Source organism: Balaenoptera musculus, chromosome X (assembly GCF_009873245.2).
Source record: "Balaenoptera musculus isolate JJ_BM4_2016_0621 chromosome X, mBalMus1.pri.v3, whole genome shotgun sequence".
NCBI classification, from domain to species: domain Eukaryota; kingdom Metazoa; phylum Chordata; class Mammalia; order Artiodactyla; family Balaenopteridae; genus Balaenoptera; species Balaenoptera musculus.
In genome coordinates, this window is record NC_045806.1 from 113,450,264 (window position 1) to 113,468,804 (window position 18,541).

At 40.3% G+C, this 18,541-nt stretch overlaps 1 protein-coding gene across 4 annotated transcripts in view; it reads left to right on the forward strand.

Moving 5' to 3' along the window:
• SLC9A6 (solute carrier family 9 member A6) overlaps positions 1-18,541 on the forward strand; it is a 57,675-nt gene that overhangs the window by 29,380 nt on the left and 9,754 nt on the right. For all 4 annotated transcript variants that reach the window (XM_036840163.1, XM_036840161.1, XM_036840162.1 and 1 more), the window contains 4 exons: positions 3,258-3,369; positions 4,295-4,448; positions 13,658-13,688; positions 15,969-16,048. In XM_036840163.1, coding sequence (XP_036696058.1) covers positions 3,258-3,369; positions 4,295-4,448; positions 13,658-13,688; positions 15,969-16,048 — 377 coding nt within the window. The remainder of the gene's footprint in view (positions 1-3,257; positions 3,370-4,294; positions 4,449-13,657; positions 13,689-15,968; positions 16,049-18,541) is intronic.

An 18,541-nucleotide genomic window follows, 5' to 3' on the forward strand; every position in this document is an offset into this window, starting at 1 on the left:
CAGTAACTTCATATCCTGCTAGTCTATGAGAAATTTTTTGAGCAGTCAAGTGGCTTGATCCACTATACTTATCCAGAAACAAGGCTAAATATTCTCTATAGGTTTCTGAGTCTGTTAGGAATTGAAGTTCCTCAATACAGAATCCTACCATGGAAATTGACTCTTACCAGGAGAGAGTTGTTCTCTTGCTGGCTATATTTGTTAGGATATAGGTTTGGTTTCATGTGGCAATGACCCAAGTTAACCAAGGTTTAAAGAGGATAGAAGTGTGTTTCTTTCTCATGGGAAAGTCTGGACTGATGTGGCAAGCTCTGCTCCACAAAGTCATCAGGGACCCAAGCAGCCTTACGAGCATCCTTAGGGAGTTGCCCTTGTTCTTAGGGTCCCAGGTGGCTCACCCCCACCAGAATATGCACACACCACTTCCACCTAACACCCATGGGCTACACCTCCCAGCAGAGGAGGCTGGGTGTCTATATACTCAGATGAAAATTGGAGGTGACGGGGAGGAGTATCTACTACTACTGAGGGAAGAAAAAATAGCTATTGGGGATATAACTAGCGGTCACTGCCACATTGACCCACATGTTTTGTTGTTACTGTTTTATTTTCTTGTTTATTGTTTTTTTTTTCAGGGAATCACTACTTTTAATAACCTTTGGATTCTAAACTAGTTTTAGATTTACAGAAAAATTGTGAATACAGAAAGTTCTCGTATACCCCACACCCAGTTTCCCCTATTATTAACATCTTACATTAGCATGGCATGCTTGTCACAATTAATAAACCAATGTTGATACATTATTATTAACTGAAGTTCATACTTTATTCAGATCCCCAGAGTTTTTCCCTAATGTCCTTGTTCTCATCCAAAGTCCCATCCAGACTGCCACATTTTGTTGAGTCATCATGCCTCTGGAGGTTCCAGTTGACTGTGACAGTTTCTCAGACATTCCTTGTTTTTGATGACCTTTGACAATTTTGAGGGGGTACTGGTCAGGTATTTTGCAGCATGTCCCACTATTGGAATTTGCCTGATGTTTTTCCCGTGTTTAGACCGGGCTTGTGCGTTCTTTGGGAGGAAGACCATATAAGTAAAGTGCCATTCTCATCACATCATGGCAAGGGCACATACTTATCAGCATGTTAATAATGTTGGTGTAAGTCTTAGTCACTTGGCCTAGATAGTGTTTGTCAGGTTGCTCCATTGTGCAGTTCCTCAATTTCCCCCCTTTCCATGTTGTACTGCTTAGAAGGGAGTCACTACAGGGAGCCACACTTAGGGACTGGGGAGTTCAGTTCCACTGCCTCGAAGACAGAGTATCTAGAAAATGATTTGACATTCTTTCCACTGGAGATTTTTCTATTCTTCCCCATTTATTGTTTTAAGCTATCACTTACTGATATCAGTACGAACTCATGGATATTTATTTTATACTTCAGGTTATAATACAGTACTTCTTTTAAAATTGTGTTGCTTGACCTGTTCCAGCTTTGGCCACTAGAAGCTCTTTCAGTGGGCTCCTGTGTCCCTTGTGTTTTTTTGTTTTGTTTTGTTTTTGTTTTTGTTTAAACTTTTGTGAGTGCTTCCTCACTTTCTGGAACTGTAAGGTGCTTCAGGCTCATCTTATATATTTTCTGCCCCAGCCCTAGAATCAGCCATTTCTCCAAGGAGCCCTGGTTCCTTTTATTGGGGAATGGTATTAGAAACCAAGATCTGGGCTCTAGGTATGCTCAGTGCTACTGGGTGTCCTGGCTTCTAAGCCCTTCCAGCTGACAGAGAAGGAATATATATGTATATATTAGCTCCTGAATATATGTGTATCTATAAATATTTACATAGGTAGCCATCTGTATTTCTATTAAGCCAGATACCAGTGTCTCCAACCCTAATCCGTTACCATGTGGGTCATTCTAGCCTCCTCCCCTGCTGATCTGTGAATCCCCATTCCAATAGTGGGAAACCTGGCTCCCACCTTCTACCATCCAGTACTTAACTGTTCCATTCCAGCATGCATAGTAATATCAGGATTGTTACCCAGTGCTCCCATGGGAAGCAGCTTTATCAATGAGCATATAATGCTTATGTGCAGTTCCTTTTGCCTTTAGTCCTACAAACTCCACCCATTTCCAAAGTCACTTAGGTCAGCACTGTTTTCCCCCACCTTCTTTTGTTTTTTTCCCACCTTCTTTTGTTTTTAATCTTAGATTTTCCTTTATATTCCTTTCAGAAAATGAGGTGGAGATTGTATTGTAACCCCTGAAACCAAAATTGTATTTTAAAGCAAGAGTCTCTATAGAGAGCAAACTGGAGAAAAACACACTAAAATTGGTTTCTAGTTAAAACCATTCTTAATTTCAATTAAGCCTTCCCTTTGAAGCAGGGTGAAGGTGTAAACTCAGAGGAGTACATCAAGGTTAGCAGGAATTGCAGTGGTATGAGGTGTTTGAGCTGCCCTTTGTTCTGAGGAAGCAAGGGCAAGTTTAGCCAGTGTTACTCTTCTCCCTACCAACATTGTCAGTTAAGATGAACTAGACTGTTATATTAGTAATCTTAAGGTTATGCCAAAGAAGCTCTGTTTTTAAACATGTTCCTATTCATCCAATGAATGTCCTGTATCTTAGACCTGCACTGTCCAATTTGGTAGCAACTAACCACATGTAATTATTTAAATTTAAGTTAATTAAAATGAAATTAAATGAAAATTTCAGTCACACTAGCCACACTTCAGGCACTCACCATGTTGGACAGTACAGATATAGTACTATCATGGCAGAAAGTTCCATTGGACGGTGCTGTGTCAGACAGTGGAATCTAAAGGCTGTTACAGGGAGGGGAAAGGGTAAGCTGGGACGAAGTGGGAGAGTGGCATGGACATACATACACTACCAGACGTCAAATAGATAGCTAGTGGGAAGCAGCTGCATAGCACAGGGAGATCAGCTCGGTGCTTTGTGACCACCTAGAGGGGTGGGAGAGGGAGGGAGGGAGGGAGACGCGAGAGGGAAGAGATATGGGGATATATGTATACATATAGCTGATTCACTTTGTTATACAGCAGAAACTAACACACCATTGTAAAGCAATTATACTCCTGTAAAGATGTTAAAAATTTTTTTAATTAAAAAAATAAGTAAATAAATAAAGACCGTGTTAGAAACTGAGCTCCTGAAGATAGTGTTTCACCATCTTGAAGGTATAGTGTAAAGGATGTTCATAATAAAAAGAATTATCCTTAACCTATTAATAATTTTAGATTGCTATTTTCTTGGGAAGAGCTGCCAATATTTACCCCTTGTCCCTCTTACTTAATTTGGGTAGAAGAAGTAAGATTGGATCAAATTTTCAACACATGATGATGTTTGCTGGTAAGTTATAACTCCCTCTCTTGCTTACTCCAAAAAACAACTCACAGTGCATACACCAGCTTGATTTTAGACGGAAATGATATGCTGGTAATGTGAGACTCCCTTAAATATTAAAGTTGCAACCTCCAGTAGAAAATTCTTTTTAAAAGTGTGCCATTCCCTTCTATGGGAATTTTTTCATGTTCTGGTTCCAAATTCCCAGTTTGGAACTATGTCACGTGTAGTGGAGGAGGTAAAGATGACGCATTTTCACACAAAAACCTGTATGTGAATGTTTATGGCAATTTGTAATTGCCAAACCCTGGAAACAGCCCAACTATCTGTCTTCCAGCGAGTGAGGGAATAAGCAAACCGTGGTACATCCATGCCATGGAATGCTCCTCAGCACTAAAAAGAACAAACTAGTGATACACACAACAACATGCGTGGACGTCAGAGGCATTGTGCTGAGTGAAAGAAGCCAGGCTCAAATGGTTACATACCATATGTTCCATTTACGTGACATTCTCAAAAAGACAAAAGCCCAGCGATGCAGAGCAGATCAGTGGTTGCCAGGGTTTGGTAGGGTGACGAGAGGTTAGACTAAAAAGAGGGTAGCACAAACGAATTTGGGAGGGGGGCGATGAAACCGCTCTGTGTCTCACTTGTAGTAGTGGTCACACACCTCTATACATTTGTCAAAATTCATGGAACTGTACACCCAAAAGAGTGAACTTTAGTGTAACTAAATTTTAAAACAGGTTTCAAAAAATTGTTAAATGATCAATGCCTGTATCATCTACTAATTCTTTTTGTATTTGTTTGTATATACTTTTGTATGTTAAAATATATTATGTATTTGTTCATGCTCTTCTAAGGTCTCAGAATATGCCCTATTTCTCTGAATTTATGAAGCTCACATTGTCCTTCTTCCATTCCCTTGTAGGCCTTCGTGGTGCAATGGCATTTGCCTTGGCCATTCGAGATACTGCCACTTATGCCCGCCAAATGATGTTCAGCACCACACTTCTGATTGTGTTTTTTACTGTGTGGGTGTTTGGTGGTGGTACCACCGCCATGCTGTCATGCTTGCATATAAGGTAAGTAGTGAGGGGCCCTCATTTTAATATTAAAATATAATGTGGGTTGTTTTCTTTTAATCATGAGACAATTTTGAGCTTTGACAGGTCCCTAATATTTCATTTCTTCCTTTTAAAAAGTATATAACATGTAGTACAGAAAAAAAATGGAAAATATGCAAAAGAAGAATAAAAACTGTTGTTAACACTTTTGAGGGCTGTCTTGCCAGACCTCTTGCTGTGCTTTACATATTTTTTTTTAACAAAAAGGGGCAACACTTCAGGTACTCTTGTAAACTGATTTTTAAATGTAACATAGCATAGACATTTATGTTAGTAAATATCATTATTTTAGTGGCTGCATATATTATAATTTATTAACCAAATCCCTACCATTGGACTTTTGTACTGTTTCTAGGATTTTGCTGTTATGGCTAACAATTGAGGATTTTGCTCTTACTAAGTGTGAACGTTTGTAAATGCATACACCATTGTGCGCTTATCTATTTCCTTAGGATGCATTCCTAAAAAGTGGAATTGCTTGGTCAAGGGATATGCCTCTATTTAAGGTTTATGATCCGTATTACCAGACCGGATCAAAAATTTTCTTACATTTGCAGCATATGAGACAGTCCGGTTTATCCCAACCCCAATCACAACTGGATATTGTCATTCTTTCTCATCTTCATGATCAGCATGGTTTCTGACCTGACAATCCAAGGCCAAGGTTGTGACGTCTTAGTCTTGAATGCACACTAGTTAATGTATTCAACTGGAAAGCTCCCTTGTATCTCAAGAGTTTTGCCTTTGTTTCCATGGGTATAGCAGTGTATGTTGCTAAAGCCTTTGTAGATTTTACTTCTGTGTTTGGCTGTAACTTCATAGACCTTAAGAGCTACTAAGCTTCCAGCATGTGTAAAGTTCATTAGAGAAAACAGTATTTCACATCTTATAGGATCTGTTCTCCATTTTTTTTCATTCTATTATGCCTTTCTCTTAACACTCTAAATAGCAACCGGCGCTCAATCAGACTTTGAACGTTGTTACTGCCTTTCTCTCCCTTTACTGTTCAAATCCCTTTCTTACAATTCCTGTGCTGTTATTGTAGATAATTGAAAATACACCAAAATAATGTTCTTGTAACCCTGATTATTACTTCAGGGAGGACCTGGCGTTTGTTGAGCACCTACTATGTGCTAGGCATTGCGCTAGGTACATTTTACATATTTATCTAATGACAGTTGCTCCATTTTACAGGTGAGGAAATAGAGGATTAGAAAGTTTCTAAGTTATTCAAGGTCATACATATCATTAAGTGGTGGACAGAGGAGCCTCCAGTCTCACTTAATTTCTCCTAGAATGCTGCATCAAGAAATGAGGGTGGTCCATTTTCGAAGGATTAAACTCCTTTTTTCCCTCAAGAGCTTGTAAATGAAGGCTCTTCCTTATTCTACTAAGAACAACAAAATTAAATGTAAGATAATTTAGGAAAAATAACACTCTTAAGTGGAGTCTCAGTCTTTAAGTAGAATCAGTTCTCTTCCCTAACTGCCTTCCACATAAACCAAACCAAATACCCACGCTTACCCGCCCCCCCCCCAAAAAAACCCCACAAAAACCTACCTATTCACATAAAGTCGAATGTACCTCACCAGCTTTGCAAGCTTTTTGGCTCCATCTTGCCTGTCCTGTAGCATAGTTTGGCATTCAGTTGTATCCATTACCTTACAGTCTTAGGTTAACTCTTGTTACTGTTGTTGTTGTTTGGGGGGTTTTTTTGGCCTCTTTTCAAACAGAGACCAGAATTTAAGTTTTTCTTACCTCCCCCTAAATTTGTCTAGTACAATTGTGAGGATACTAAAATGTCCTTCAGGTTTAAGATTTATGCAGGATCAGACTTGACTTTGAGTTCTTGCCCCTTCGTTTAGTAATTCTGTGATCTTGAGAAAGTTCTTTAACCTTTCTAAGCCTCTCCCCATTGGTGACGTGTGTGATAGTACCTGCCTCCCAGGGTTGTTGTAAGGATTCAATGAGCTAATATCTGTAAAGCCTTTTATTCACTCATTCGATAAATACTGATTGAGAACCAATTATGTGCCGTGGTGCTCTAACTTAGTGGTTCTCAACTGGGGGTGATCCCCCCCGCCAGGGACATTTGGCAGTGCCTGGAGACATTTTTGACTGTCACAGTCTAAGAGGGGAGGCCAAGGATGCTGCTGAACGTCCTCCAGTGCCCAGAGCAGCCCTCACAGCAAAGAATGATCTGGGCCAAGATGTTGGTAATGCGAAGGTTAAGAGACCCTGGTCTGGAGAGGTGCACTGATAGTAATAAGATAGAAAAGGTCCCTGGTCTCATAAAGTCTATACTGTGGTGGAAGAAGACAGATAGTAAGCTAGCAAGTAAATAAATGAAGATGACAATTTTAGATGATGTTAAATGCTATGATGGCATACAAGGTACTATGATAGTAGCTGGGGATAGATGTATTTTATAGGTGGAGATCAAGAAAGGTCTCTCTAAGAAGAAGATATAACAATTGTAAATATTTATGCACCCAACGTAGGAGCACCTCAATACATAAGGCAAATACTAACAGCCATAAAAGGGGAAATCAACAGTAGCACAGTCATAGTAGGGGACTTTAACACCCCACTTTCACCAATGGACAGATCATCCAAAATGAAAATAAATAAGGAAACACAAGCTTTAAATGATACATTAAACAAGATGGACTTAATTGATATTTATAGGACATTCCGCCCAAAGACAACAGAATACACATTTTTCTCAAGTGCTCATGGAACATTCTCCAGGATAGATCATATCTTGGGTCACAAATCAAGCCTTGGTAAATTTAAGAAAATTGAAATCGTATCAAGTATCTTTTCTGACCACAACGCTATGAGACTAGATATCAATTACAGGAAAAGATGTGTAAAAAATACAAACACATGGAGGCTAAACAATACACTACTTAATAACCAAGTGATCACTGAAGAAATCAAAGGGGAAATCAAAAAATACCTAGAAACAAATGACAATGGAGACACGACGACCCAAAACCTATGGGATGCAGCAAAAGCAGTTCTAAGAGGGAAGTTTATAGCAATACAATCCTAACTTAAGAAACAAGAAACATCTCAAATAAACAACCTAACCTTGCACCTAAAGCAATTAGAGAAAGAAGAACAAAAAAACCCCAAAGTTAGCAGAAGGAAAGAAATCATAAAGATCAGATCAGAAATAAATGAAAAAGATCAGAAATAAATGAAGGAAATGACAGCAAAGATCAATAAAACTAAAAGCTGGTTCTTTGAGAAGATAAACAAAATTGATAAACCATTAACCAGACTCATCAAGAAAAAAAGGGAGAAGACTCAAATCAATAGAATTAGAAATGAAAAAGGGGAAGTAACAACTGACACTGCAGAAATACAAATGATCATGAGAGATTACTACAAGCAACTCTATGCCAATAAAATGGACAACCTGGAAGAAATGGACAAATTCTTAGAAATGCACAACCTGCCGAGACTGAACCAGGAAGAATAGAAAATATGAACAGACCAATCACAAGCACTGAAATTGAAACTGTGATTAAAAATCTTCCAACAAACAAAAGTCCAGGACCAGATGGCTTCACAGGCCAATTCTATCAAACATTTAGAGACGAGCTAACACCTATCCTTCTCAAACTCTTCCAAAATATTGCAGAGGGAGGAACACTCCCCAACTCATTCTATGAGGCCACCATCACCCTGATACCAAAACCAGACAAACATGTCACAAAGAAAGAAAACTACAGACCAAATCACTGATGAACATAGATGAAAAAATCCTCAACAAAATACTAGCAAACAGAATCCAACAGCACATTAAAAGGATCATACACCGTGATCAAGTGGGGTTTATTCCAGCAATGCAAGGATTCTTCAATATACGCAAATCAATCAACGTGATACACCATATTAACAAATTGAAGGAGAAAAACCATATGATCATCTCAATAGATGCAGAGAAAGCTTTCGACAGAATTCAACACCCATTTATGATAAAAGCCCTGCAGAAAGTAGGCATAGAAGGAACTTTCCTCAACATAATAAAGGCCATATATGACAAACCCACAGCCAACATCGTCCTCAATGGTGAAAAACTGAAACCATTTCCACTAAGATCAGGAACAAGACAAGGTTGCCCACTCTCACCACTATTATTCAACATAGTTTTGGAAGTTTTAGCCACAGCAATCAGAGAAGAAAAAGAAATAAAAGGAATTCAAATCGGAAAAGAAGAAGTAAAGCTGTCACTGTTTGCAGATGACATGATACTATACATAGAGAATCCTAAAGATGCTACCAGAAAACTCCTAGAGCTAATCAATGAATTTGGTAAAGTAGCAGGATACAAAATTAATGCACAGAAATCTCTTGCATTCCTAGACACTAATGATGAAAAATCTGAAAGTGAAATTAAGAAAACACTCCCATTTACCATTGCAACAAAAAGAATAAAATATCTAGGAAAAAACCTACCTAAGGAGACAAAAGACCTGTATGCAGAAAATTATAAGACACTGATGAAAGAAATTAAAGATGATACAAATAGATGGAGAGATATACCATGTTCTTGAATTGGAAGAATCAACATTGTGAAAATGACTCTACTACCCAAAGCAATCTACAGATTCAGTGCAGTCCCTATCAAACTACCAATGGCATTTTTCACAGAACTAGAACAAGAAATTTCACAATTTGTATGGAAACACAAAAGACCCCGAATAGCCAAAACAATCTTGAGAACGAAAAATGGAGCTGGAGGAATCAGGCTCCCTGGCTTCAGACTAAACTACAAAGCTACAGTAATCAAGACAGTATGGTACTGGCACAAAAACAGAAATATAGATCAGTGGAACAGGATAGAAAGCCCAGAGATAAACCCACGCACATATGGTCACCTTATCTTTGATAAAGGAGGCAAGCATATACAGTGGAGAAAAGACAGCCTGTTCAATAAGTGGTGCTGGGAAAACTGGACAGGTACATGTAAAAGTATGAAATTAGAACACTTCCTAACACCATACACAAAAATAAACTCAAAATGGATTAAAGACCTAAATGTAAGGCCAGACACTATCAGACTCTTAGAGGAAAACATAGGCAGAACACTCTATGACATAAATCACAGCAAGATCCTTTTTGACCCACCTCCTAGAGAAATGGAAATAAAAACAAAAATAAACAAATGGGACCTAATGAAACTTAAAAGCTTTTGCACAGCAAAGGAAACCATAAACAAGACCAAAAGACAACCCTCAGAATGGGAGAAAATGTTTGCAAATGAAGCAACTGACAAAGGATTAATCTCTAAAATTTACAAGCAGCTCATGCAGCTCAATAACAAAAAAACAAACAAACCAATCCAAAAATGGGCAGAAGACCTAAATAGACATTTCTCCAAAGAAGATATACAGATTGCCAGCAAACACATGAAAGAATGCTCAACATCATTAATCATTAGAGAAATGCAAATCAAAACTACAATGAGATATCATCTCACACCAGTCAGAATGGCCATCATCAAAAAATCTAGAAACATAAATGCTGGAGAGGGTGTGGAGAAAACGGAACCCTCTTGCACTGTTGGTGGGAATGTAAATTGATACAGCCACTATGGAGACCAGTATGGAGGTTCCTTAAAAAAGTAAAAATAGAACTACCATACGACCCAGCAATCCCACTACTGGGCATATACCCTGAGAAAACCATAATTCAAAAAGAGTCATGTACCAAAATGTTCATTGCAGCTCTATTTACAATAGCCAGGACATGGAAGTGTCCATCAACAGATGAATGGATAAAGAAGATGTGGCACATATATACAATGGAATATTACTCAGCCATAAAAAGAAACGAAATTGAGTTATTTGTAGTGAGGTGGATGGAGTTAGAGTCTGTCATACAGAGTGAAGTAAGTCAGAAAGAGAAAAACAAATACAGTATGCTAACATATATATGGAATCTAAGGGAAAAAAAAGTCATGAAGAACCTAGTGGCAAGATGGGAATAAAGACACAGACCTACTAGAGAATGGACTTGAGCATATGGGGAGGGGAAAAGGTAAGCTGTGACAAAGTAAGAGAGTGGCATGGACATATATACATTACCAAAGGTAAAATAGATAGCTAGTGGGAAGCAACCGCATAGCACAGGGAGATCAGCCCTGTGCTTTGTAACTACCTAGAGGGGTGGGATAGGGAGGGTGGGAGGGAGGGAGATGCAAGAGGGAAGAGATATGGGGATATATGTATAGGTATAACTGATTCACTTCGTTATAAAGCAGAAACTGACACACCATTGTAAAGCAATTATACTCCAATAAAGATGTTAAAAAAAAAAAAGGTCTCTCTGAGGTTAGATTTGAGCTCAGTCTACCTGAATGACAAGATGATGCCAGTTAAATGGTGAGCAGGAGGAAGAGCAGTCCAGGCAGAGGGGAGAGCATGTGCAAAGGCCCTGAGGTAGGCACAAATGTAGCCTATTGAATGACAAGAAACAAAGCCCACCTAGCTGGACTACAGTGACTGAAGGGTAGGTAGGAAACGAGGTGGGCAAGATCCTTTAGGGGCAGGGGTTGGCAAACGTGTCCTGTAAAGGGCCAGAGAGTAATATTTTAGGCGTTGAAGGCTGTATGGTCTCTGTCTCAGCTACTCAAAAGTCCCATAGACAATATGTGAATCAGTTGCCATGGCTGTGTTTCCACAAGACTTTATTCACAAAAGTGGGAGGTGCACCGAATTGGCCTGTGGGCTGTAGTTTGTGGACCCCTGCTATAGGGTCTTGTAGGACATGGTAAGGAGTTTGGATTTTAAAATCCAATTGGCAATCTTGTAGGATTTGAAAGCAAGAAAGTGACATGATCTGTCCTGTTGCATGGACAACGGCTCCTCAGTGAGCGAGAGCCAGCCAGCTCTTCGTAGGTCCTTTCGCATAGTCTGTGACAGTCACCTTTGGCTCCTTGTCATTTACCACACATACTTTGCATTTCTCCATCTCCGAACCTTTGCTCACACTGTTGCCTCTGCCTGGAATTCTCTTTCACTCCCAGGAGATGACACAGCTCAAACGCCTCCTCCTTTTGCCCTCTTCTTTTCTATCAGCACCACTCTTCCGTCTGCTTAACATGGGGTACCTCTGTTACAGCACTTGTTTCAGTCAGCCTTTTAATAATGATATTGTTATAAGAGCTACCATTTAGAGAATGTTAGTGATGTATGGGACACTGTTTTAAAATCTTCAGACACATTTTCTTGTTTAATCCTTGCAGCGACTCTGTGTGGGATCTGTCATCCCCATTTTCCAGGTGATCGAACTGCGGTTCATAGGGCCGCATAACTTGACTGAGTTCAAACAGCTAGAAAGGAGATGAGGTCAGATTGGAACCCAGCTCTCCTGGATTGCAAAGCCCTTAGGGATTACGCTCTAGTTGTGTCTGTCTCCCCCACTAGTCTGTGAGCTCCTTGAGGGCAGGGCCGTGTCTAATTCATGTCTATGCCCTGTGCCTAGCACAGTGCCTGGCAGATAATAACTGCTCTGAGAAATGTTTATTACCTTGACTTGGCCTCCAGTACTGTTCCGTCTGAGAATTACAAATGTGCTGTCTTCAAGACCACTAGATGTCACTTGAGATACACAAATGTGATTAGAGTTTAATCTGGCTAAGAAGATATTAAACAGCTTCTGGCCATCTTAACAAGGAAGAAATGAGCGTTTCTTTGAATTCTGAATCTGGTCATGGCCATCTGTTTTCAAATCTTTGGCGCTGATTCACTTGCCTTCCACATAAGGTCGTGCATCATTTTCCTCCCTTCGGTGTTACTGGGCTGCTCCTGCTACAGCTTCTCACATTGCTATTTTTTCTGTGTTGTCTGTAGTAGTGACCTTAATCGATAAACATTTGAGCACCTATTGTGTGTCAGGTACTGTGCTAGACTCTGGGGATACGGAGATGAATTGGGACATGGCCTTTACCCTCAAGGAGCTCACAGTCTTTCTGGGGAGACTGATAGGTAAATAACTATACTGTGCTAAGTATTATAATAAAGGAATCTAGAAAGTGCTGTAAAAGCACAGAGGAAAAATGATCCCGCCTGAAGGGGCCATAGGATGGTTCCTTTGGAACTTGAAAAAGGAGGAGAAAAATAAAAATAAGGGGCAGTACATTTCCGATAGAGGGAACACCATGAGCAGAGGCGTGGAGGCTCAGGAGAGGACAGGATTTGGGGAGAGGAGCAGTCGGGTCTGGCTAACAGCGGGTATGTGGGCGAGGATGAGGGGAAAGCTAGGCTGGAGTGGCGGGGGAGGCTAGTTTGTAGAGCCTTGCATGCCACACAAAGGACTTTAGACTTGACCCTCTGGGTTGCAAGCTGCTCTCAAGAGTCTTTTGTCCAGGGAACAAGCCAGTGAGTTAGTTCTCTGCTTTAGATGGCTAACTCTAGGGGAGAGCCTGGCAGCTGGGCAACCTTACAGCCAGTTGCTCCAGACCCCACGAGTCGGAATGAGGCCCGAGCTTGAGCAGTTGGAAAGGAGAGAAGACCTGAGAAACGGTTTAGAGGAAGAATGAGCAGAGTTGGTGAGTGCTCGTGCTGAGGGGGTAGAGGAGTCAAAGAGAGCTTCTTCATAATGAAGCTGTTCCCTGGGATACGGAAAGCAGATAAAAAAGAATTCTGAAGAACCAAGGCTGATGTCTATCCATTAGCCTATGGGAAAGCCCCTGTAATTGGACCCTCTCTGCAGTCATCATAAGAGGATGTTGCCGTGAGAGCCGAGAGGTCCGAAAACATGCAGCTCCCTCCTGGAACTGCATTGGGCCAGCCTTGTTTTTGGAACTACCTTGTAGTTCTTATTCAGCCACTGGGGCAATGCTGCTTTCCCTGACTCCTGCTTATAGTGGACTTAGAGAAGAAAAAGTTCTTTTTCTGAAACTGGTAAGTGGGATTGGATTGCAGGAAGAGAATATTAGTAGACCCTGCTTGCCTTAGGGTCCAAGCTGCTGCTAAGGAGAGTGGCGGGAGCCAAAAGTCTACATCACCAGCCATCGAGAAGCACGAAAATATTAACCATTGCATAGCTTCTGCGTTGAGAAAAGTAGTTGCCTGACAGTGCCCATATGTGAATAGACAATTTTTCTTTTGACTTCAAGATCTCATTTTCCTTTTCTGTTTCTCCTTTAGGGTTGGTGTTGATTCAGACCAAGAACATTTGGTAAATATGCATTTGTGTTGTCTCTGGCATTTCTGTCAAATGTGCAGTCGCTTGGAAAGAAAACAAATCTACTGTAGACTTCATGTCACTATTATTTAGATCCTGTCCTATTTGCATCAGCTTTTAACTGACATCATTCCTGGCTTTTCTCACTGCTCGATAGAGACAAAACTGAAATTTAGGCAGCGTGTGGTTATCAAGGGTGACAGCTCTCCTATCTTTGGGCCAACCTGGGCTTTGGCCACAGATGAGAGCAGTCCCTTAAGTGCCCCTGGGTTTTCAAGTGACTGCTCTGGCACAGGGAGCCTTTTTCCACTTTGGTTTGCGCATGAAGGCTTGTCTCTGATGTAAGCCCCACTCCAGCTGCTCTTCCTGTGTAACTTTCAAATTGGATGACCAGCAGCTGCCCTTGAGAACTGCCCAGAAGCGTTGGACTCTTCAGCCAGTCTTCCCTGCCTGTTCAGGAGAATGCGCTTTCTTACCCCGTGCCTCAGCCTTGCCCGTGTTTCCTTGCTTACTTCCATGTGTCACTTTCTCAGTTGTTCCTCTGAACCTGAACCTGGTAGACTGAGTGCAGTGTAACTCAGTGCCTTCCCTAGACTGACCACCCTTTTCTGGTATTTTCCCGCCACTTGTTAATGCTTTCTGAGCACCACTGACTATGTGCCTCTGCCCTAGACATGAGATGGGGAATCACGGAAATGAGGCTTTTGAAGATGGAAAGGATCTCTTTAAAAACACAGTTCTTTTTCTTGTCTGAAACAAGCCCTGGTTTATTTGTCTTCAGAGTGCAGTTTAAAAAAAATGTTTTATCAGGTTCATTTCCTGAATGCTAATTTTGCTAGCTATTGAGTGCTGAGTGTGTACGTGACATAGTAAGTACTTGCCTCTTTTGTGGTCAGAACCTTAAAGTATAATTTCATGGGCTTGAAATATTTGTACAACAAGGCTGGATAAATTCCCATGATGGCGAGCTGCTGGGGTAGTTTCCAAGGGGTAATAGCTCCTCAGTGCCTCCACCCCCACAGCCAAACAAGAAGAGTTACCACACAGGTCCCCGAACAAATGCTTGATCACCATCTGCATAAGTCTCCTCCTGCTATGTCCCCTCTGTCACCACAGAGGACAAATGGAAATGGAGTGACAGGGAGAGAGCCCGGTAGGTGAGTAGCAGCTGTGACATCCAGAAAAAAAATATCATTTTTACCTTGCCCTCAAAACCGTATGGATGCCTTGGCTCAGTATATTGTTTACTCAGTATTTTGAGTGTCCACTGGGAAGCCCAGAGGAAGATTTTAGTAACCACGGAGCGTGTGGGAGTTGGGTGTACAGGTGCTCATGTGGTGAGAGGATCGTGTGAGATTTACAGATTCGTCACTCTTCAAAAAGCGGAGACATACAAACCAATGCCTCCTGATGTGAAAGGAAATATGGGTGATTCTCCGCTCTTGTAAGCCCATACAGTGTTCTCAAACATTTTTATATTGTCTATGTTTTGATACACGTTGAGAGGAAGATTCATTTATTTCGAAGATCAGGAAGAACAGGAACCAAAACCCAGAATCTAAACTCCGTACTCTTCGAAAATCCCGGATACATAGAACATTCATGCTGGAAAGAGCCTTTGAGTAACATTGTATACATGAAAAAACTCCGCTGGAGAGAGGGAAAGGGAGTTGCCCAACTAGTTCATGTCAGAGCCGAGACGAACCAGGTGGCCTAACCGCGCCACTGCTGACCGACCGCATCCTATTACACATAAGGACCCAGTTTATGTTTTGGGGGAGCTGTTTTTGAAGAGGCCTGCTTGCTGTGTTACTTTTCCCTCCTACCCAGTCAGGCTTAACATGGAATTTCCCTACTTACTTACATTTTGCTAGTGTTCTAAGAACATAGTAGCAACTTTGAAAATGCCAGTTAACTTTGGGACCCATGACAACTCCCAAAGATCAGGATGTTGATGGGATGTTTTCTACTTAAGGTGCAGTTCACGTGGGTGTAAGCCTTTCAGATTTAGGGGGTGGCTTATCCCACACTGATTTTTTTAAATGCCAGTATACTCATAAATCAGTAAGCAGCCTGAGTAATAGAAGTGTTCAGAAAAACACTTCAATTTCTTATTCCCAAGCCGCAGTATACAAGCTATTAAATTTCTCATGTTACCCATGTTGGAGAGTATCTCGTATGTGGTAGGCTATGTTCCTGATTCTACAAAGAAATGACTCTTAAATAAATGTGTTTTTATCTTTGTGTATGTATTGATTTATTATCTCTTTGCAGGGTATTCCTGAAAGTGAAAGAAGAACTACCAAAGCAGAGAGTGCCTGGCTTTTCCGGATATGGTATAACTTTGATCATAAGTATCCTTAACTGAGAAAAAAAATGGTAGTATGGACATGGACAACTAGAGTTTAATGGAACAACGGTTTTGACCACTCTCTTCCTGAACTGGCATGTAAAACATGCCTTTGGTCTTCCCTTTCCCCTTCAGTGTAGTGGAGGTTACCAGAGGAAACCCACACAGATGAATCCTCTGAAAACCCATGGAACCAGTAAGGACTGGTTATTGCAGAAGCTTGCTGTGTGCAGGGACTCAGGATCCCTTATGATAGACTTGTTTTGATATATAGGTTTATTTTTAATATTTTAATAATTTTAGTATTTATTGTTCTTTAGCTAACTGAGTGAATGCCGCAAAAGGGATTTGTTGGTGCTTGTCAGTGTGCTTGTTAGAGTAAAAGAGGAAAGACTGCCTTAGGGAAAAACATGAGAATGAGAAACTCAGTGATGCTAGGTACCGCAGTAGTCAGCAATGTCTTTTTTTCTCTGACCTTTCCACAGACTGGGAGATTCTCCTCTCCATTCAGAATGCCAGTGCTTCATTGTTTACCAGATTTCTTTCTTGTCCTATCGTAACAGTCTTCTTCATAGCTATACTTTGGGTCGGGTTATATATAATAACCTGTTTAAATCATGCCTTTTAAAAAACATTTTATCACTCACTATTTATTAAAATTAATTTCTTATTTGAAAGTTGAACTAGGAAAAGGGACCATGGCGTTCTTTCTGGCTGAGACTTATCAGTAAGGGAATCAAAACCTGGTTTATGTTCCATTGAAGCAAATTTGGGACAACCATGTAAAATGTTTTTCCCTTGCTTTTGACTTTCTGATCAAAACCTTCTATGTTTAAGAAAAATGCGCTTGACAATTATCATTTGAAGCTACTATTTACTGTATTCTGTTTGCTAGATTTTTACATTCACTTTTTGCAAGGACTCAAAATTAATATATGGAAACATGAATGCTCACTTATCTATGGTATTAAGACTCCTATTAGAGGGAGAGAGATCCTGGCTCCTTAAAATTGTTTAATGATTATGTCATTACTTTTGGCTCCATTATCAGCATTTTGGGTATAAGCCACTCCCGTATCTCTTGGGATTTTTTCAGCCCTCTGATTTAACAAAAATTGTTTAGTTTTTCCTTCATAAATGTTTTGTATATTTTCTGCATAATATACAAAAGAATTACATGATCCTAATGTAGAGAAGGAGTAGAATAATATTTTTTTATATTCTTATAGAAGTGACCACCAAGAATTGTTTGACTCAGTACTACTAGACTAAGACTTGGTAATTTTAATACCTAGTGCCCTAGTAGAATTAATCATTCATCATTCTAGATTTCAGTTCCTTTGTGCAGTCAGTTTGTTCATTTGTTATAATTGAGATATAACTTAAATACAGTAATGTATACAAATCTTAAGGGTACGGCTTAATGAATTTTGACTTACGTATACACCTGTGTGCCTGCCACCCATATAAAGATATGTAGAACATTTCAAGTACCCCAGAAGGCTCCCTGTGTTCCCTGCAGTCAGTAATGCCTTCCCTGAAGGCCTACCCTATCCCAGCCAAAAGGGCAGCCACTGTTCTGATTTCTTGCAACATGAATTAGTTTTACCTATTTTTGATCTTCATATAAATGGAATTATATATTATGTATGACTTTATGTTTTGCTTCTTTCAGTCAACATTGTGTAACTTATCTATATTGTTGCCTGTACCAGTAATTCATTCTTTATCATTGCTGTGTAGTGTTCCATAAATAGTATGAATATACTACAGGGTTTTGGTTTTTGGGGGTTTTCTTTTCTTTTTTTTTTTTTTTTTTGGTCAAGGATATCTCAGAAACTATTGTTGATAAACATTTAGGTTGTTTCCTGCTTTTGATGACTATAAATAAAGCTAAATGTTTGTACATCTTTTTTATTTTTTAATAATCTTTTAATTAATTTTTTTTATTTATGGCTGCGTTGGGTCTTTGTTGCTGCACGCAGGCTTTCTGTAGTTGCGGCGAGCAGGGGCTGCTCTTCATTGTGGTGCACGGGCTTCTCACTGCGGTGGCTTCTCTTGTTGCAGAACATGGACTCTAGGCACACGGGCTCAGTAGTTGCAGCACGTGGGCTCAGTAGTTGTGGCTTGCAGGCTCTAGAGCATAGGCTCAGTAGTTGTGGCGCACGGGCTTAGTTGCTCCACGGCATGTGGGATCTTCCCCAACCAGGGCTTGAACCCGTGTCCCCTGCACTGGCAGGCGGATTCTTAACCACTGCGCCACCAGGGAATTCCCTGTTTGTACATCTTTTGATGAACATAGGCACTCATTTCTCTTGGGTATATACCTAGGAGTGGAATTTGGAGCAAGTGTATGTTTAGCTTTAATAGATATTGCCAACCCTTTTTCCAGAGTGGCTGTAACCAATTTACACTCCCACCAGCAAGTTAAGTTGTTCCACATCTCCTCCAAAACTTGGTATTTGTCAGCCTGTGAAATTTTAGCCATTTCAGTGGG